The sequence below is a fragment of the Cotesia glomerata genome, linkage group LG7 (genome assembly GCF_020080835.1).
Source record: "Cotesia glomerata isolate CgM1 linkage group LG7, MPM_Cglom_v2.3, whole genome shotgun sequence".
NCBI lineage: Eukaryota > Metazoa > Arthropoda > Insecta > Hymenoptera > Braconidae > Cotesia > Cotesia glomerata.
This window is the reverse complement of record NC_058164.1, coordinates 6172560-6195135: the sequence shown is the minus strand read 5'-3', so window position 1 is coordinate 6195135 and position 22576 is coordinate 6172560. Positions and strand designations below refer to the sequence as shown.

At 30.5% G+C, this 22576-nt stretch overlaps 1 protein-coding gene across 4 annotated transcripts; it reads right to left on the bottom strand.

The window, feature by feature from the left end:
- Nucleotides 1-1018: 1018 nt before the first annotated feature.
- On the bottom strand, nucleotides 1019-21976 carry LOC123268300 (heterogeneous nuclear ribonucleoprotein L). 4 transcript variants are annotated; one of them, XR_006510207.1, is made up of 11 exons: nucleotides 21244-21975; nucleotides 16977-17020; nucleotides 16433-16502; nucleotides 15424-15509; nucleotides 15149-15245; nucleotides 12662-12725; nucleotides 7409-7501; nucleotides 5768-6057; nucleotides 4013-4496; nucleotides 2782-2981; nucleotides 1019-2685 (listed from the first exon to the last, which is right to left on the bottom strand). XR_006510207.1 is itself a non-coding variant. In XM_044733254.1 (10 exons), exons 1-10 carry the CDS (start codon nucleotides 21304-21306, stop codon nucleotides 2836-2838), a joined length of 1431 nt encoding a protein of 476 aa, XP_044589189.1. In that variant the 5' UTR covers nucleotides 21307-21976; the 3' UTR covers nucleotides 1019-2835. The 4 variants fall into 4 exon arrangements, 3 of the variants coding, with proteins under 3 accessions (XP_044589189.1, XP_044589188.1, XP_044589191.1); XM_044733254.1 differs by having other exon boundaries at nucleotides 1019-2981; nucleotides 7409-7495; nucleotides 21244-21976; XM_044733253.1 differs by having other exon boundaries at nucleotides 1019-2981; nucleotides 21244-21974.
- Nucleotides 21977-22576: the final 600 nt, after the last annotated feature.

Here is a 22576-nt window from a genome sequence, read left to right as displayed (position 1 = left end):
GAAGCGTATTTAAACGTCCGTGGAACGACGATACTTGTCTCTATTTAGTCCATAATTTTCTTTAAATATTATTTATTTATTTATTAATATTATTATTATTTTGTTAGGCTACTTAAGCACTTTCCAAAACAATTCCGTTCATTTAATCATCGTGAATCATCGTTGAAGCTATCTATTTACAGACATCAGACATTGTATTACTTAATTTTGTTTTTTTATTTTTTTTTTTCTCAATAATAAAAACCAAAACTACGCAATACAATATTATTTTTATCAAATACTCTAGTTAAATATTTTACAATTGCCTCAAATATAAATTTGTTCATCATTTTTTAAATAAAATCGTCTTAATCATTTGTTTGTTATTTTATTATTTATCTTAATAATAAATTCTTTTCTCACTCAAATGAATCTTTAAAATTCATTTATTAATATTTTTTTTTCGCTTAAAATCTTACACGCGCAATCACTCATCATCTCTCGCACGATCAGTGGACTCAAATTGGCGCTGATATTTATTATTTTTGTCTGTCTACGTCATGGGGGATACAATGCCCGGGCAATTATTACTTTAAGTATTTACCATTTAATTATAATTAATATTATTTGTAGTCATTATTATATAATGCATGGCCGAGTTGCGTCTACATTATGTTAGATATATTTTTTATGTGTATATTTAGCAATTATAGAGTAATTTAGAAGAGTTTAATTGATAGCGTTGTCAATTGGTTCGCTTTTAATCAAAATTTTATTTTAATCCGAGATCTAAAACCTTTTTTTGTTATTTTTTTACTATTTTAAAATCTTATTTATTTCCTTTTTTTTATTTTATAGTTTTATTATAAAAACATCCCTTGACCCGACAAAATATTGCCAAGAGATACTAATTATATCGGTTGTCTTCAAGGTAATTGTTTTATTATTTTTGTATATAAAATTCAATTCACAGTTCACAGTCCGTGATTCGACTATTACAAATCGAATAAGAAATTTAGTATCGAGTATATACTTTTTATTTTTTTTTTATTTTCATTTCTTCAATATTTATTTATTTATTTCAAAGTTTTTAGGAAATCTGAACACTACAGCCCACCGCAAGTGTGAGCGGAAAGTGATAAGATAAAATTTATTGTTCTTAAATATAGCAGTCAAGAAGATATATTTATGTGTATATATATTTATTTTTTTGTTTAAAATTCATAAAAGAGTCACGACGATTTATTGCCGCTCACTAAGCTTCCTAAATACTTCAATATTTGAAAATAAAAGTAAAAAAAATGTTCAATTTGTAATTTACAATAAACCTTCCGAATTAATTAATCAATCTATCGGTACTAGACGCGGTAAATAAATGAGCAGCGGCAATTATCGTCGGAAATGGTGCGCAGTATCGGGGACTAGAGGTGGCTCCAAAAATACATCGCGTAAAGTCGCGTAATCATCGTTCTAAATCCAGTTTAACCAATTAAATACACCAATCCAACATTACTTGACAATATACCATTACTATTACTTACTTTTTTATTAATATAATTTATTATTATTGTAATATATTTATTTTCCCTGTCAAAGTAATCCTGGACGGTAATTTAAATGATTATAAACACGGCAGTAATATATTTAATAGCACGTGGTTCAGGTGTTTATCTTTTATTAAAAGCAAACAATAGAATAATGACACTTTGTAGAATATATAGCTCGAACGTAAGAAAAGTCATACATTCGTTGTTAATATTATATATCATAATAATTATTACATTATTTATTTATTTATTTATAAATATTTATTTATTATAAACGACAAAAAATCGTCTAATCAGCAAACGTAATTGCCACGTGATTTGATATGTATCTGAGACAAAAAAAAAAGCAATTCTAAAATTTAGTGGCAATCCATTATAATCTATCACACGTTATATTGTAATAATTGTGATGTCTTTCCGTTCAATAATAAAAATCGATGATTTATAAAAAACTAACCAGAACCACGGCAGTACTATTAATTAATCAAAAAACGGGACGAGGGACCTCTAGGCATGTCTACGTCTGGATATAGTTGGTCCAGCCTTGTATATTTATATATTTTTTTTCTTCATCTAAACTTTCTTATTCTTACTCTTTACTTTAGTATCTTTTATCAGTATTATTTTTTAGCTTTTACACTTGTTTATATGCAATTTTTACCGTATTTTATTTTTATTACAACTATTACTATTAATTTTTTCCTTTTTTTTAAATATTAAATCTTTCTGTTTGACAGCAGAAAGTATATAAACTTAGATACTCTTATCCGTAGGGCCAGAAAGCGGCCAGCGGCTGTGACGATAATGGAGGAAGCGACGGTTGAGGTGGTAATGCCGCAGGGGTCGGAAGTGGCGGCGCACCGGGAGTAGGCGGCGGAGGTGGAGGAGGAGGAGGAGGCGGCGGGGGAGCCTGATGAGACACCCGCTGTACGCCTGAATAGATACTCGGTGTCGTGATAAGAAGGTGACAGGAAGGAGGAAGTGGCGGAGGTAAAACGGGAGATAAAGCTATGGCTGTCGGGGGATGCACGCCCGTTCCTACCGTGACACATAACTCATGCAGGCCATATTGACCCTGTGTCTGACCTTGTGAGAGACGATGATGCCGAAAATGAGTATGCGGATGATACTGCTGCTGCTGCTGCTGTTGATGATGCTGCTGATGGTGCTTCTGCTGCGGTGATTGATGCTGATACTGTTGATGTAGAAGATGGTGTTGTTGATGATGATGATGATGATGATGAAGCTGCTGCTGATGATGACGGATGCTGATAAAAGGATGCTCGCGCTGGCCCTGGGGTTCGACGTTCTATTCAGAGTCTTGTTGCATTTTAGCGTGACCGTTACCGGGTGAATCGCTGGATGCATTTGCGCTGGCACCGGCTGGCGGAAAGTTTGCCGGTATCGTACGTGATGATGAGAAGCACAACTTCATTATGTATGGAAACTTGCCATCTAGTTGGAAACAAGACAAATCAATTTATATACTGATAGAAGGATTTTTTTATATTTGATGAGCTTTATTAACTGTTAATAAATGGTTTTTTAACAAATGATTTAATAAATATTGATTAACAAACTAGCAACCTTGCAGTCACTATGTGACTGCCGTGATTTGTGAACTATAAATAAATAAAATTTTGCGCTATTAAATAATGATTTACGTTAAATTGCACTGTATTTTCTTAACTATTGACCTTTTTAAAGATATAAGCTCATCCCAATGTTACACTCATCAAAAGCTTTCATTTGAGTACCAACATGCATTTTCATATATTATATATATATATAATATATAATATATGAAAATGCATGTTGTTACTCAAATGAAAGCTTTTGATGAGTGTAACATCGGGGTGAGCTTATATGTTTAAAAATATCAATAATTAAGAACTGACATTGCTATCTTGTAAACTATTGACATTTTTAAAGATATAAGCTCACCTCAACATTACACTTATCGAGACCTTTCATTTGAGTATCCACATCAATTTTTCATATATTTATATATATTATATATATGTATATATGAAAAATATATCAAAATGCATGTGGGTACTCAAATGAAAGCTCTTGATGAGTGAAACATCGGGACGAGCTTATATCTTTTAAAATGTCAATAGTTAAGAAAATACAGCGCAATTTAACAAAAGTCTTCATATCATATGAGATTGCAAACGAAATAAATTCACTCAACAAAATATTTATTAACTGTTAATAAATATTTGTTAAATACTAATAAATACTTATTAACTATTAATAAATGTACTTTACTCCCAAATAAATATTGAATCTTAAAAAATATTTATTAAATTAAATTATTAATAGTTAATAAGTTCTTCTATCAATGTAGGAGACAAATAATGGTTTGATTTTTTTTACTCTGTCTATTCTATTGTATTTATCAACTCCTTGTATGCTGCTTCTCCATTTGATTGGAAAGTTATTTAATGAATAGTATTAATGCTCTAGTTTCTAAAACTTACTGCTATTCTCCAGTGCTGTGTGGTTACACTCCATTATCGCAGCTACGGCAACTCCTACACTGCTGAATTCAATAAGCCCCGAGGAAGAGCGCTCTGACTTGAGTGGAAACAGTTTTATGGTTAAGGGTGTCTCTATTCCACGCTCGACAAATACTTTATTAACTGTCTCCTCAGTTAGATCTGGCGGTGTGTTGAAAAAGTGGACTATTTTTGACGGTGGTTGTATTCTATTTTTGTTAGCCATAGCTGGGTTTAAGAATCTGTTATTTTTGCTCCCGGTAAAGTCTTTGAAACTTGCGGTCTTGTCCGGTAGCACGTAAGGGTTGGTTACGTCTGCGAGAAAGGCTTGTTTTGAAAACCCGAGCTGAAGTTTACCTTCAGTCCCGATCGTTACGTTATTCAAATTCTGGAGACACCGCTCCACGGCGATACTATCTCCCATTTGAATCATGGCACATCCTTCTTTTGTCTTTAAAAATTTAACCTGGAAAAAAAATGTTTGGATTAAATTTTAGATACTGATTCTTTACAAAAAGTTAAATCTCATAATTTTAGCAGAGTTTTAACAATAGTAGGGTAGAGAAAAGAATATGGAAATTTTAAATGAATAGAGGGTTGATAAATTCTTTGACATTATGAAAATTTAGGTCCCGCGTATAACTTTACTTTGTGTCACCTTTTTAACTTAAAATTACCCTGAAATTTATTTTATAATTAATCTTTTAAGCGAATCAATTAAGTTATTCCCAAAGGCTGATAAAAACTTTAACAATAAGATTTGGGTTAATCTGTTGCACACGATGACTTTCTTGACTATGAATCAGAGTTTCTGAAAGACCTCCTTAGGGAGAACATATTCCCTTTCTCGATCGTGAGATTCCTTTTTCTCTTAAGACTTTACACCTTAAATGCATATTTTAACTCTTAATCAGCTAATTTTCATAATGTATGATTTAATATAATAAAGTGGATTGATATCAAAAGTTCACTTATTTTGATATTACTATTATTCATTTCTTCAGTCTTATCAAGTAACTTTGCATTTAATTTGATTAAGAACAAAATAAATATATTATAATAAAACTTTTAGAGTATTTGAATCTTTTAAATTTAAATCTCTAAAATTTATATTATTTGTAAAGAGTATTAAATTTTTATCACAAAAATTTTATACTAGTAGTAAAAAAGTTTTGGATATGAAAAAATTATAAAATTTTTATAGTCATAAAAATAAGAAAATAAATTAATATAAAATCTTTTAAATATTTATTTGAATTTTTATATCGCACTAAAAAAAGTTATTTCAAAAAAAATAAGAAATTGATTTTTTTTAATTTTATTTTTTAGCTGAAGAAATTAAAATTTTTTTTCACAGTAAAAAAATTTTCTAAATTTGGAAAAAAAAAATTTAAATAGAAAACTTGTGTATTTTTATATAAAATTATTTTTTTCCAAATTCGGAAAACTTTTTTACTGTAAAAAAAATTTTTATTTCTTCAACTTAGAAATAAAATTTTAAATAAATTAATTTTTTGTCACAATAATGTTCATTTTTTTTTTTTATAAATTTTTTCTCTCAGTGTGAAGTAAATAAATTTTTAAGAATCGCAGCGATTAAAATGAACAAAAATAACGCTCAAGCGAAAGCGCATCGCGTTTGAGGACTACAGTATGAAATTACCGGTTCCCTTATATAATAAGAACAAACGTTGACTGAGAAAAGAAGAAATAACAATTGTGAGCCAGTGTATTTACCTTGGTGACATTGCCGTAGAGGCAGAAAAGGTTGAAGAGTTTGTCAGTGTTGACTTTGTCAGCTTGTAGACCGTAAACCATCATAACCGAGCCTTGAGTACTTGTCGGCGGCGTTTGTCCGAGACTTGGAACATAACCAGGTCTAGCTGGAGACGGATGAAGAGGCTCTCGCCCGCTAAAGTCGCCCTTTAACCCATACCTCTCGTAAGGCTCCGCGTAGGTAGCGGGACCATTGAAGCTTTCTTCGTAGCGATCGTGCCCGGGTGGAAAGGCCACTTGTGGCGTCGAGCCTAAGGCCAACAAAGAACCTAACGTTATTAAAGTTTGTTAAATTAACCACAAGTATTAAACTTCCAAGATTTATATTTTAACAAGCTTCTTAAACTTTCATAACATTCGTTAATTACAAAAAACGTTGGCAATTACTGACAAATTTACTTTTCACTTTTTTTAGTTCAACTCGAAGCAATTAGACGTTTCCTCTAATTTAATCTCCTGAATAACCAATTTAATAAATAGCTTCAGTGTATGAAATTAAAAGTTTACTTTCTTTAATTTACTTAAAAATTTATTACCAACTTTACGGTAAAAAAATAGAGTAGATAGTTTTTTTTTTTTTTAAATTATTATAAAATTTTTTTATATTTTCTTCATTCAAATCAGAGTTTCAATTTTAATTAAAAAAAGTATTTTTCTTCTTAGAATTTAAATAAATATTTTTTACAATTATTTTATAATCATTCTCATCGATAGTCAATTTATGATGATAAGTATTTAGGCTACATTCGAAAATTCTCTATCTCTAGATACATAATTAAGAAATAGTCTTGTATCTCGTGAACTATTGACATTTTTAATGATATAAGCTCATCCTGATGTTACACTAATCAAGACCTTTCATTTGAGTACCCACATCAATTTTTCATATATTTTATATATTTATATATTTCACAAATACCATATATATATAAAATATATGAAAAATTGATGTGGGTACTCAAATGAAAGGTCTAGATGTGTGTAACATCGAGATGAGCTTACATCTTTAAAAATGTCAGTAATTAAGAAATGACCTTGTATCTCGTGAACTATTGACATTTTTAAAGATATAAGCTCATCCTGATATTACACTCATCTAGAGCTTTCATTTGAGTACCCACATCAATTTTTCATATATTTATATATATTATATATATGTATATATGAAAAATATATCAAAATGAATGTGGGTACTCAAATGAAAGCTCTTGATGAGTGTAACATCGGAATGAGCTTATATATTTAAAAACGTCAATAGTTAAGAAAGTACAGTGCAATTTAACAAAAATCATTATTGAATTAAAATTTTCTTTTAAATTCCAAAAAATTTGTTTTCAACAAAAAAGTTAATTTCACCTAATCTTTATATTTTTTTCACATTGAGGAAGAATATCATCTTCTTCACTGGAGCAAGAAATTTATTTAAAGAAAAAATACTTTTTTTTTTCAGTGTAATTAATCAAAAACTGAATCTCTGCTCCTTTAACACCATCAAATAAAATATTCCCACCATTCTGAGAAAATCAATTTTTCATGTAACTAGAGCAAAAATAAAAAAATTGCAAAGTCTGTTAAGTAAAATAAGAAAAAAAAAAAAGTTACCATATGGCTGTGGGGCTGCTCCATATCTCGGTTCAGCAAGAAGCGGCGCCGGTCGTCCGTTGGTGTTTGGTTCTTTTTGGTGGGCCCCTGCACCTTAAACAGAGGTAATTTGCTCGGTAAGCACGGTTATCGCGACCAAACACACACTCTCGTCTCTCATCTCTCCTCTGTCGTATATTTAATCTCTCGCTCTTGCTCTTCATCTTAAAACTAAGAATCTAACCACAGCCAACCACCAGCAACATTGTCAGTGAAACCGCGGCTCTACAAACTTATTGCAATATCGATCTATTACCTCATCCAGCAACTAATTTATATATACAAATAATACAATAAAAAATTTATTATTTTTTTTTCTATTAAAATTATTATTGAACATAATTATTTAATATTATTTAAATAATAAAATGTCTGCTTAAAAACTACTTAACTGTTTGGTTGGCAAGCAAGCGGCATTACTCGACTTACCGTTAATTAGCTGATCAGTTGCGAAAATAATTGTTGAAGAAGCCTCTGCTTAATATCTCCAGCACGAGTACAAGCGGAGGTTCTGATCTGGATCGTCAAAAGTACTTGCAGAACCTACCTAAAGTGCTGTACACTCACCAGACCTGATCGAGATCACCTGACCTTTCAATTTCTCTTTAGTCGATTGCAAATCCAACATCATCATCATCACCATCACCATCATCATCATCATCATCATCATCGCCTCAAGTCAACAAAGTAGTTGATGGCCGCATCTGCACACAGACAAACATTCCAACATAACATCTTTCACCTGCAATCTTCCGCACTTCCGAATTATTCTTGTATATCCGTGCACATGTTTTCCAAATGTTTTTTTTTTGTTGATTACAATTATCATTAACAAGTAATAATTATTATTATTATCATCATTACATCCGTGTTTATTTCATTCACCGGGACAAATTTATTGTTTAAGACCTCGGCCGGCACTTGTGTTTATTTTATATTAATTTAAGTGTCTATGAACGGGAGGAATTGCTACTTTGTATACTCCGGTTATTTTATTAAGCTCTCTCTCTCTCTCTCTCTTTCTTTCTTAATATTTTTCTCGATTTTTGTAGACTCGGTATTTTGATGGCGGGGCGATAGCAGTGGTCGATAGGTTCATCCGTCGAATGTTTGTCTGTGAGTGCATTGGTAGCCTTTATTACAAAATATGCAATATAACATTTTGTTGTGATTATTATTATTATTTTTATTATTATTTATTTTATTTTATTAATTAATATAGTGTCGCTTGTGATCAGAAATCCGCGTTGGAATTCAGGCAATATGTTAAACTTATTTCTTCACTAATAAAATTTTTGTAATTATAAATTTATTGAAGAAATATTTTATATTCATAATAAAAATGTAATTTTATTGACTAGAATTCAAATAATTAAAATTTTTAATTATATAAATTTTTTCTCACATTTTGATACTTTAATTTTTATTAAAAAAATTTTAATAAAATTTTTAATATTGCCAAAATAAAAACACATTCATTTTTTATCACATTAGCAAAAATCACTATATTATGATTGTTATTTATTAAATAATTATTAATATATTACTACTAAAACCACTTGGTAATTAATCTGCATATCTACGATGCATATATCTAATAAAGCACATATATGCATAAATGTAAATGTTTTATTAGAGTTCTATAAATGGTTTGTTTGAATTAATCATTGTTACTGTGAACTTATGATGCGCCGTATAGTAGTAAAAGTATTGTTTGTTCTCAATTATTAGTACATCTGTAGTATATAAATATTATATATTATAAAATGCATTTACATGAGTAGAGGTGAGTTGTTGTTTCATATATAAATATATAGATATAGTCGTATATCGATGCTGGTGAATGGAAGTTGTTGAGGGTCCGATTGCCGTATATTAATTACTCTACTCGTAGTATGTGTGACATATGTGAGGATCTTGTGAGCTATGTGACAGTTACGTAACTAATTAGTCTACGTAGACATATATTAATATATACGCGTATGCATAGGCATATATATAAATACATATTTACAGTTTTTAACACTCTCTAATATATTAGCTTTACGTATTTTTTTTACTCTATTTCTCATTCATTTTCACTCATCTGAAGTTATTATTATTAATTTTATTATATTATATTATTTTTTTTAGTGGTGTCTCCATCCCTTTGGCGTTCAGTATAAATAACTTTCTTTTGGTTCCTTTATGTCTCGGCCGGTTCTTCAAGCGATAATTGACGGTACGATTCTTGAAAGCATCTTTCACTAAATTACTACAAGTCTCACAATAAAAATTGACGTTAACAAAAAATAATTTTTAAAATGTATACTGAAATTTTAACGCGTTATTTTTTTACTGTAATAACAGTAATAATATTTAATAATTATTATTATTACTATTAATGATAATAATATAATTTGGTGTTTGAGATTAGATGTGTGGAGTTAATCGCTGATCACCGGTTTAATATTAACTTGTTGTATCTTGTGATCCTTGTGTTAAAGTTGAGTGCAGGCCGGTGATGTATTTTATTTGTTGTGTGTCTTCTTTATTATATATTATCTTTGATGGCGTGATTCAATGACAAATTATATGTTTGTCATTTGTGTTTGATGATGTTTAAAAGTTTTAACGCCGGTCATTATTTATTTTAGTATTTGCTACATATTTTTTCCCGTTGTGTTTATGTTAAATATACACTGGGATATCCATCATGTGTTGTGACAAGTACTTCACTAAATTATTTAAGCAATAAGTAAATAAATAAATATTTTATACAAATATACATATATAATATATACCGTATTTAAACGCGATGTGTGCTTGGGAGGTTTGATGTGTATCTGGAAGCTCAATGCGACAATGATTCACTATTTATATTAAATATTAGTTTATATAATAATACATTATGTCAGTATATAATATAATTGGAAAAAAATTTTTTCTTTTTATTTTTTACGTTTAATTAACTCTGACGGATCTGTTTACACAGCTATAATTATTTTAATTAATTACACTGTATATTTATGATTTTTTCAGATAAAATTATTTACTTTTATAATTGTATAATTAAAATAGTAAAATAATTTAACTTGCCGTGAAATATTTAGTAAAGTTTTTGATTGAGTTTTTTAAATTTCTACTTTAAAATTGACCAACTATTTTATATAAAGAAATAAATTTACTTTAAAAAAAGTTAAATAAAAATTTTTATGTACTTCCGATAAAATATTTTCATCAGGATTTTGATTTTAAACTTTTTTTAAGCGCTTACAACTGTGATCATTCCAAGCTTATAGTTTAAATTGAAATTCCGTCTGAGAGAAGAGATACGATAAAACTGATAAGAATTTTTTTTTTTATATAAAATTCAATTTCCTAAAAAAAACATATCGTGTCATTTTTTTACACCCTCAATATTTTACTTAGAACTTATAACTCAGACTGTTGGAATTTAAAGTAGAAATAAACTTCCGTTTTATTATAAACTACAAAAACTGAATAAAACATTTTAAATTTCTCGATTAATTTTTTTATGTAAAAAATTCACAAATCCACAGATTTTTTTCTTCATTTTTTTCAGATCCGCCGGAAAGTAATAAAATATTAATTAACTTAAATAAATAATACTGTTCATCAGTGTAAAAAAAATTTAGTTCCTTTTAAATATTATATGAGTACGTTCTAAATTAAAACTCATCTAAAAAACTATTGACTTAAGGTCTACAAAGCAGACAATCTTATAACTCTGCACACAATATAATATAATCCTTAGTAAAATAATTTATGTTGAGTTTTCCTCTGTTTAGCATCGTTTTCCCCAAGTCTAAATTCAAAGCTTAGATATGTATGTTATATGTTTCAAGTACTCATAACAAACATTAAATACAAGATTTAAATGTTGAATATTCCAAAAAACATTTCCACTTTTATCTTCGTTAGCATAAATTATTTTAAAAGGATTAAATTTACTACCAAACAATAATAATAATAAAAATTTATTATTTAATCTAGGGTCGATATATTTAAGCGTAAAAATATGTACATAATTTAAATATGTTAACTAATTCGATATATATTTAATTTACAATGCTAAACAGTATTATTAATCTATATAAAAAATTTTTTTCCATGTATAATTAATTGTTAAAATAAATAAATATCTACAAAATGCTTCCATGCGACATTTAGTGTAATAACGAATTAAAATGTAAAGATATATTTAAAAAAAAATAAGTAAAAAAAAAATTATGCTGTGTGTAACTGTGACATTTATCATGGATTCTCACGTAAGCCCGCGTATATTTTTCCAAATGACAATATCTGCCGGAAATTGGTACAGCGGACAAATACCGATCACAGAGAAAGAGCAAGAGTGATATACAGTTTGAGAGATTAAAGGATTAAATATATAGTTATAATGTTATAACAGTTGTGGATTAGAGGGCGTGGTCAAAAAAGTAATCGTAAAAGATAGAGATATTATATGAAGACATATAGATAGAGAGATGAAGATATTTTATATATATGTAGTATAGATGAAAGAAAATTATTGGCAGTGCGTTTATTCGCTTGAATTTTCTTCGGGGCGGTGGTAAAGTCGTCCACACGTCAGAAAATCTAGTGACATATGCCTGGGAATTGGTGGATCTAAAACGTAACTTCTTTTAGTGTTTGTCAGTGATTTTTAGCAGTGGGACAATGTTCCGCCCCGAGGAGTTCCAATTCGATAGTTGTCAGTTTGGCAGGCTGGCAGGCTGGCAGCAACCGACTACTGGCAGGTATAGAGATAGGCTGAAGGCGGCTAATGGCGATAAAAGAGTGTTGGTGCATGTCAGGGATAACACAGTAGGGTAGGATTCCCGAGTGAGGGATGGAAGAGGCTTGGGGAGGGTAGGAAGCAATGAGTTGGAAATAGAAGTAGTAGAGAGGCTGATAGAGTATGAGGCCGAGCTGAGAGGAAGCGAGGACCAGAATAGCATCAGTTGCAATAGCAGCATTGGCGAAATATTGATGGTAGAAAAGAGACCAAAAGTACTCTACCAGTTAAATAAAATAAAAATTTTAAATAAAAAAAAGGTTTTTAAGGTAAAAAACGACATATTAGACTGAACGATTCTCGATCGGTCGAAAGATCCACTGCTCTCGAGTGAGTGAGCAGTTGAGCGAGTGGGTGAATGATTGACTGAGTAAATCAGAAGAATAAGTAAGAGAGAGAGCTTAAAAGCTTACCCAATGCTGGTGTCGTGTAGTCCCAGCTTTCTGCGTCGTTTTTGTATACATTAAGCTTCGTCGGCTGAAACATATCAAAATAATAGACTGTTTTAATAATCTATGTTATTAAGAAAATAAAAAAAATTTTTTCTCCAGGATAGTCATATTTTTTTAGTGAAATTTAATGTCATTGCAAAGGTCAACTTAAATTTGTATTGTGTCTTTTTAAGGTTTTATTTCATTCTCACCGATAGTCAATTAATTATGATAAGTACTTAGGCTGCATTCGAAAATGCTCTATCTCTAGATACATAATTAAGAAATGACCTTGTATCTCGTGAACTATTGACATTTTTAAAGATATAAGCTCATCCTGATGTTACACTTAAAGTCTACATTTGTATACCCACATCAATTTTTCATATATTTTATATATTTCACAAATACCATATATATAAAATATATAAAAAATGCCATATGGGTACTTAAATGAAAGGTCTCGATGTGTGTAACATCGAGATGAGCTTATATCTTTAGAAATGCCAGTAATTAAGAAATGACCTTGTATCTTGTGAACTATTGACATTTTTAAAGATATAAGCTCATCCTGATGTTACACTCATCAAGACCTTTCATTTGAGTACCCACATCAATTTTTCATATATTTATATATTCCACAAATACCATATATATATATATATATATATATATATATATATAAAATATATACAAAATGCCATGTGGGTACTCAAATGAAAGGTCTCGATGTGTGTAACATCGAGATGAGCTTACATCTTTAAAAATGTCAGTAATTAAAAAATGACCTTGTATCTCGTGAACTATTGACATTTTTAAAGATATAAGCTCATCCTGATATTACACTCATCTAGAGCTTTCATTTGAGTACCCACATAAATTTTTCATATATTTATATATATTATATATATGTATATATGAAAAATATATCAAAATGCATGTGGGTACTCAAATGAAAGCTCTTGATGAGTCTAACATCGGGATGAGCTTATATCTTTAAAAACTTCAATAGTTAAGAAAGTACAGTGCAATTTAACAAAAGTCATTGTTTAATAAAGCAAAATTCTATTTATTTATAATTCACGAATCACGGTAGTTACATAGTGACTGCAAGATTGCTTGTAATAATCATAATAATAATCAAATGAAAATGAATAATAATAAGAGTAATAATGGTTGTTATACACACAAGTTAAAATCCTCTAAATTGACTATAAATGTCTCATAAAATATGTATAACCGCAATGAAAGTACGAGGGAGCAGGCCGGAATGAAGCTAAGTGTGAGAGTTGATGGAGAGAAACGAATGACAAATCGTTAAGATCACGCTTACTCGTGTAAACTTTACAAGATTCATAGGATATTTAACCGAAATTACCGAAAATTACTTGCCCGTCGTGGACGAGGATGTTGATGATTATTATTGAGAATATTATTATTATTATTATTATTATTATTATTATTATTATTATTATTAAGAAGATGAAGATAACTTGTGGTGGGAAGAAAAAATAGCAAATTTTTTGGTAATGTAACCTACTACTGGAGCATCCCTGTCATATCAACGTCAAGTCTGAAATACTTGAGCTATATTTGTCCAGTGAACCAACTGCCAGCGGATGGCATAGTCAACGTTTTAAATCACATATAGCGTACGCATAAGTGTTCGTTTCCTAGGTTTGATGTATCGTAAAATGTTATTACTATTAGCATTAGCGTCATCAGTCGGATTGACGATTTAAATTTCAATTATCCGGTTGACTATAAGTTATAATAACTATAACTGGCTGAAGATATCTACGAGCTGATGGTTTATTTTATGGGTGTTATCGCTCGAGGAATGCGCTGCTCCTCGACATTTAGTCAAGGGGAACAGATCCCATAAGTCGTAAGTCATGAGCATATTTGTTTCAGTCATACCAGTTGTTGGTTGGAGCAGCGGTGGTGCCAGTAGTTGTAGTAGAATCATCTGACTATTTTTGGCAGGCACTCACGTGCTTTCTAGACCGCCAAACTGCTAAGTCGCCTAGCGTATAACTAAACCCAGCGTAGAGGCATTAAACGAGAGTATTAATTCAAACCGTTGGCAGACGTTGAAAGACGAGCCAACGAATTCGCGGACTCCTCTTCTACCTTTAATACTTGGGCTCACATTTTCTCAGTCTCCGTAATCTTCTCATTCGCTTTACTTTCTCACTGTCTTACTGTCCTCTATGGATACTCTCGACTTAACTTTACATAGTTATTATCTACGTACATAACATACATACATACAGTACCTACTAGTTTTCTCGCTTTACTTTGTCTTTGTCATTATCTTCCTTCTGTTCATCTTTCTCTTTCTCTCTCACTGTCTTTCTCATTCGTTCGATCGATAATTCGCGACCTGCGTACGAGTTAGCACGTTGTCAACGTTTTAACTTTGAATAAACCATACTACCCCGATACGACTAGACTTCTTATGCTTACCTTGGCAAAGTCAATCTTCAGTGTGCAGCAACCCGAGTAAATGTCGCAACCGTGGAGGGCTTCTTTTGCCCGCGTTGCTGACTCCACCGAGTCAAACGTAATATCAGAAAACAAATCGTTAAGGATAATATATCTATACCTATTCATAATTTTTCTTACATTTACTTTTTAAAGGTTTACAATTAAACATGAATAAAAAACTAAAATAAAATTAATTTACGTTTTACTTAAAAAAAAAAAAAAAAAATTAACTCTATTTAGAATAAAAAGGATATTCAACCATAGCCTGGACTCCATTTTTCTTGAAGATAACAATACGTTGTACCTGTCCGCTGGGTGCACTGATTGTGTGCAGTACTTCCTGCAACAGATGTTTATAAATTAGATAAAAATAAAACAAGATGTGATAAATATCTTACACTGAAAAAAAAAAAAAAAAATTCTTGACTGTACGGAAAGAACAAGATATCCCAGATTATATTGAGTGAAAAAAAAATTTCAGATAGTAGCTAGTATAATCCAGATTACAATGAGTATAACCCAGATAACAATGAGTATAATCTGGATTTTTCTAGCTACTATCTGAAATTTTTTTTCACCACAGATATCACTGAGTATATCATCTGGGATGATATCCAGTATCATCTTGTTCTTTCCGTGTAGAGTGTAAATTTTCTTAGCTCAAGAAAAGATTGAAAATTTCTTGAATGAACTCAAAGTTTCTTGAGCCGAGAAAATTTCTTCTTGCTTTTGTCTTCCTTAAAATTTTCTTGGTGCAAGAAATTTTTTTTTCTGTGTAGATAGTAAATATTAATTAATAATATTAATTAGCCAGCCGGTTATTGTTTAAAATAATCTATATTTAAAGAGCATAAAAAATTAGCCATCTGCAAGCTAGACTTTCAGATTTCGATTCGGCTGGCAGTCGCTTGACCTCGCTCAACTTAATCCAGACAACGGTGTCATCTTGGTTGAGAAATGAGCCGTCGTTATGCCTCAAAGTCAATGAGGAATTTACGGGTGGAATGAGCGTTATTTATCCACGTGGACTGTTTTGTATAATACACGTAAGCATCGTGTACGTGGGTACTAAGCTTGTCACAACACACACGATCTTGGAAATTTTTGGCTCGCCAGATCAGAGTGCAGACTGAGTGCTCTCTCTGATAAACATGCATATATATAATAATTTTCTTCAATATATTTGCTTCAACATGTATAGGGGCTAATAAATATTATTAATCATTAATAATGTATATATTTAATGAGTTTGGTTTTACTTACCACTGTTATTGGATAAACTGGGTTGATTATAGTAAACAATAAGACGTGGTTTGGTTTATTATTGTCCTCTCTGAAAAACCAATAAATATTTATAAGCAATTTTCAACCAACTACATTACATATGAATGAATAAAATATAATTTAGAGCTTCTGAGCTTGGCATTTTCATTCTTTTATAACATTCTTTAGACTTTATTTATATATATCTGTGTATATTACTCATATAAAATATGGCCAATTGTAAAACCTTTCTCACATTTTCCTCCGCTCATACTTACTACAAGTTTGAATAATATCTCCTTCAAATTTAGCGTTGAATAAAGACAAAAATTGTGATAAATTTCAGAATTATTATCTTGGAATTTTAAAATAAAATTCAAGAGATTTAATTATCTTGATTAAAAGGACTGATAATTACAGATACAATAGATAACAAAACTTTCATAAAACCGCAAGTTTTATTTAAAAAAAATAAAATTCCCATCTCAGAATCTCTTAAATATAATTGCCTAGAGCAAAGATAAAAAACTAATAAACAATTTACCTTTTGCGACGTGGCTCGTCTCCGTATCCACTGTATTCGTGATTCTGAAACACAATACAGCAAATTAAATTGATGTTGAGCTCAATAACAATCACGACGAGTTATAATTATTATTACAGTAGTAATAATATCAATAAAATAATAACGGTCGCATGGACGAGAAAATGGATTGAGGAAGTCGTATTATTAAGTAAACGTCAACCAGTTAAGTCATTGGTGTATTAAATTAATTTGAGGTATTTGAGGTATCTAGTATCGATGTCCTATTTATATTATTTGTATTTATTTATATATAAGGTAAAAGCCCCAATATATGATCATGTACCAGTATATGATCACTCCATGTATTTGTATACCTATATTTGCGAATATATATATATATATATATATATATATATATATATATATATATTTAATGTACTATACTAAGAGAGACATTAAAGAGATATTTAACCGGTAAATCCCGGGCAAAACGATTTTAATTGTCGTCTACGTTTAGTGGTCGCACTAAATACATTATTACAACGCAAATTCCCGATCCAAATTTACAAACTCAGCTAACCGGAGGTCTACTCCGTTTACCCTGTGTAGAATCGTTTATGGACGTCATCCAACCGCTCAACCATTGTAAACCTATTCTTTTTGTACCGGGCAATCAACTTTGACAACTCAACATACACCAGTTAAATCATGTCTTGCTACAAATCTATCTATCACCGTCGTCGGTTAATAATAAACCATAACATAGATACAATGTTTATTTAATAATAGTTTTAGATCTAATGGCACATTCGTTATTATTGAGAGCAACACACACACATAAACACACAAAAATATACATACTCTAGACATAATATCTATTAAATGTCAACAGCTGACTAACAACAGGAAGTTTTATTCGAAGAAAGATTAAACTTTAATATCAGCATTTGTTCAGGTATCTATCAGTGATTCTTAGCCCTCAATTTCACCAGCAACAGGAGAAATCCAACAATGATACATATAGAGGCTAAAAAGCCTGAGAGCTAGTAGACGACTATTGCCATTGGCAAAATGCCAAGCACGCGCCAATAAAGAGATTAGCAGCGAAAACAATGTTTACATTTTATTGCTCAGTATCCAAGAGAGCTTTCTTGACTCACTTGCTGCATCACGTTGTTCGCGGTCTTAAAATGCGTTGAGAGCACTCAGCTATCACACAAAACATCAACAACAAATACGTTTTATGCTATGTTGTACATATTCTATTGTATGTATATAATAACAATACGTTTTATCTAATGCAATGTGTTTTATCCGTTAGCTAATTCATTTAGATGTTACCTATGAAATCAAACTTTGGTGATTATTTACAAGTGGGGTCAAACTTATTTTTGGCTATATTTAAGGAAAAAATTAACATTTTTTTATTTTTTCTTTTTTATTCTACTTGTTTTTATGACGCATTTATGATAAAAAATATCGTGAAAAAAAAAAATAAAGATTTCGATAGCTTTTTTGCCTTCAAAAATTGGAAAAAATTTTGGCTTTCATGTTTTTGAATAAAATTTTAATTTTGTCTTTTTTTTAAAAAGTACATAAAAAATTTTTAAATTTGTTAAAATTGTGGTAATCAATTTTTTTTTATGTATTTTTTAAAAAAAAAATTACGTTGAAAAAAATGAAAATTAAAATGGTAGGCCCCACTTGTAAATAATTACCCAAACTTTTAGCAACATGTGTACTTCTGTCTATATAAATTATTTTACATCTCCACACGAGTTATTTATTAGTGTGTGGGTATCCACATACTATTGGCAACTGAGAGGTGTTTAAACTACACTTGGTACTGAGCACTGAAAAAAAAAAATAAATAAAAATAAAAAGTGAAATTAAAAAAAAAATTGAAACAAACAATGGGAGTAAATAAAAAATAAGTATGTACCTCAGGCGAATAAACAGTCGAATAAACGAATGGGACAACTGACTACTCAACTTGTCTCGCGGTTGTAATACCTCCTTGTATCTCTATGCATTTCTATTATTAACTCTGTGATATGTCGCGACTACAGTGCGACGTTCGGAAGACAACACCGCGGAGTGGAGTACAATGACACGGTGTTGAACGAGTAATCAGATCGGGCTTCGCTATCATCGCATACCTATAATATCAAATCTTGTTTTGTATGTCATCGCATCGCTCATAAATAAATACCTACATAAATTTATATAATAGATACAAACATACATACATTATTAATATTAAAGAAGATATATAATACACGAGAATGAGAAGAGATAGCAAACAAAAGGTTATTCAGAAAGATATATCATTGTACTTTTAGCTGGCTTTTAAATTAAATTCAATGTACATCTTACTCTTAAATACTACACACTAGAGCTGCTATTCAGATCTAATATTTTATCTTTCATTTAATTCCATTGAATTGGAATAAATTAACAGGAATAAGAAGAAAAACAAAACAAATATTTTTAATAATTCTTCGAGGGGTGAATTTTCTCTTTCTTTTTTTTACGTATCATTGGTCAAAGGTAAACGATTTACGGAGATGCCAAATTGTATTAATTATCGATTTCAATGTGCTAGAAGCGCGTGCGCCAATTGTTGAATATGCGCATATGCTTCTATTCTATTCTACATTCGACAGACGATTAATATTCAAGTATTTACAAGACATTTCATCCAAGTGGACACAATTGGTGGTAATTTATAGATTTTTTCGACTCCTAGAGCATGACATCTCTACGAGCTCTACGAGCGGGAACGGAAACGGGAGCTTATCAACCAGCTCCATTATCGAGATAATAACTTTGATGATTAATGATCCTTTTTAATTAAATTTTTGTACAACCTTTTAATCCTACTGAGGACCTAAAATAAATTCCAATTGAATTTTTTAGTTATTGAGTTTAGTTGTATAAATATAAAAGAAAAATTATTAAATTATATTACAAGGCAGGCGTTTGATCTAAATGGAATAAAATACGCGTGATAAAGCGTACGAAAATCGATACAAGACATAACATGCATTGTACTGTGTTAACTGTATCGTATAATAATCGTATACCTACAGTCTATGTAATTGTAATTGTATTACAATAATAAAAATAACAGTAACATTAATCACAGTAATTGTTATCATTATCAGAACAATAAAATAAAATATAAAAAAAAAAAAATAAAATAACAATACCAATAAGTGTGATAATTAATAACTCGAGAAAGCGTCTAGAGAGGAAGGTATCGTCGGTAGCGACCGGCTTCGCGAAATAATCAATATACCTCCATGACAAGAGAGCGGCGGGGCCGCTGGCACGCAGGGATAACAGGTTGTCGACTCGATGACGATGACCACGACGAGGACGAGGACGAGGACGAGCCAGCTTTTGACTTCTGACCAGATCTGACGGCAGTGTTTACAATGATGCCGATCACTTGCCCTTGCTCAACTTGTTTTCAAACAGTAACACTATTTTGTACAAGCCTTTTATTATTTAATCTCCTTTAACGTAAACGTTATTAATTATCAACGGTTGCGTTTTAATAATTCGGTAGGTTTACTCGCGGAATCGATACTTGGTAGTAGTTAACGAATCAACGATCCTTCCTCTTGCCAGTACAGGGTCCGTCGATTTATCAAACCAATGGCGACGTCGATACATATATATATATATATATGTTTATATATTAAACGGAGGTTCGCGCGCGATTGTATTGTACAATAATACAATACTTGGCACCGCCGTTTTTAATATAACTGTAACGAGCCCCAACGAGTAGAGCCAGGACGTTGGATCTACCGATATAATAATACAAATAATAATATATATAATGGACATGGACAGTTTTATAAACCTCCGAGGATAAGATTACGACCACAGTTTTATGTTATGTTATGTTTTTTGTACGTGAATTAAACTGTGTATGTTGTACGTCGTACTCTAGCTGTTTTTACGTATGTATCTGTTAAAAAATAAATTTAATTAGTTTTAGAAATTTTGTTTCTAAGAAGTTGCTAATTTATAAAAATTAAATAATTTAAATAAATAATTAATTATTTATTTATAAATAAATAAATAAATAAATAATTTATAAATAAATAAATAAATTATTAATTAAATAAATAAATAAAAATAATAATTGTAGTAATTATAATTAAATAATGATGATGTGATTAATTATATTGTGTGATAATACGAGAGTTGACTAAAAAAAAAAAATGTAAATAAATAACGCGGGTTTTTACGGTGTCTGGAAGCTCCTCACCCTGTGACCGGACTCCTCAAGTCGCTGCCTCTTCGAGTGGGGTCCGTCCCCATTGAACGCCATCCTGTCTCTCGTGTAACCGGAGTTTAAGTAGATATATATGTATATATATATATATATTATATGGATGATACACTCGCACCTTTCTTTGGATTAGTATAGATGTTTTTTTTTTTTTAATATATATTTTTATTGGGATTAGATAGATTTTTATAAGTGGACTGGACACCTGGAGAATATTTATCCGGGTAAAAGACAACGATTATGTGCTGGGAAGAGACGTGGTGAGTGAAGCTAGGAGCAGGTGGTGGCGAAGGTAGTGGTGATGGTGATGGTTGGAGGAGAGGGACGAACAAAAAAAGGTCCAACGACGCGACGTGCCACGAACAGAGTATCGAATCACGGAAGTTACTGTCCGACGAACGCGGCAACGGTTTAAGGGAGACTGGGACTGCTCTTTCGTCAGGAACTGAACAAACTGAGACGCCTCTACGAGGAATCGTAATATCGATATCACAGCTACTGTACTCAGTACTGATGGATATATATGCACTAGCACTAGGTAGTGGTAAGTGGTGGATTATTTTGTGGATGTTGAAACCAAGATTAAACGCCCCGGCGAATCGGAGCGAACTATCACGAACTGGACCGGACTGCCGAGCTATGAATTCTCAACAACTACTGCAAGTATTTTGTACTCTACCGAAATCTATATGACCAATTATTTTACAACGATGCCGATTTTTAGCGCCACCTTTACGACGCCATTTTTGAAACAACTGCGCATGCGCGAATTAATTTTTCAGTGCGGGAAGTCATTTCGAATGCAATACACTACAGCTAATGCGGTTACGTTAAATTTTAATTCGTGAGAGTTGTGAGTAAGTTTATTATTTAGTTTTGACAATCTCAGGATAAATATACTCCTATTATATATTTATTATTTACTGTTTACTTTTTATTTATTTCACTTTGGGAATTTGTTTTTATTTTAGATTAATTTCAGGTTCTGGTTTGTAAAATTGATTTTATTTTATTATTTATCATTAAAAAATAATAGTGAAATTTAAATTAACAGTCACTTGACTATTTTTTGATTCTTTTTTTTTTTATTAAATTAAAACAAAAAAAAATATTTTTACAAAATTGCATGTATAATTTTTATAATTTTTTTTTTTAATAATTTTTTCAATAAAAAAAATTCTAAAAATTTTTAGATGTCAGCTAACTTTATTGTCATTTTTTTTTTATTTCTATAAATCAATTTTTTTGTAATAATTTAGTTACTACAAGCTTATTAAATATCTAGTATTTAAAATATTTAATATTTAAA

What these genes read in the sequence shown, in the direction of transcription:
- LOC123268300 (XM_044733253.1), bottom strand. Translation starts at nt 21,306, where the DNA reads ATGGCGTTCAATGGGGACGGACCCCACTCGAAGAGGCAGCGACTTGAG. An exon ending in CTACACGACACCAGCATTGG is followed by an intron (nt 7,502 to 12,661) that starts GTAAGCTTTTAA and finishes CCTCTGTTTAAG; the next exon opens with GTGCAGGGGCCCACCAAAAA. An exon ending in TCTACGGCAATGTCACCAAG is followed by an intron (nt 4,497 to 5,767) that starts GTAAATACACTG and finishes TTTTTTTTCCAG; the next exon opens with GTTAAATTTTTAAAGACAAA.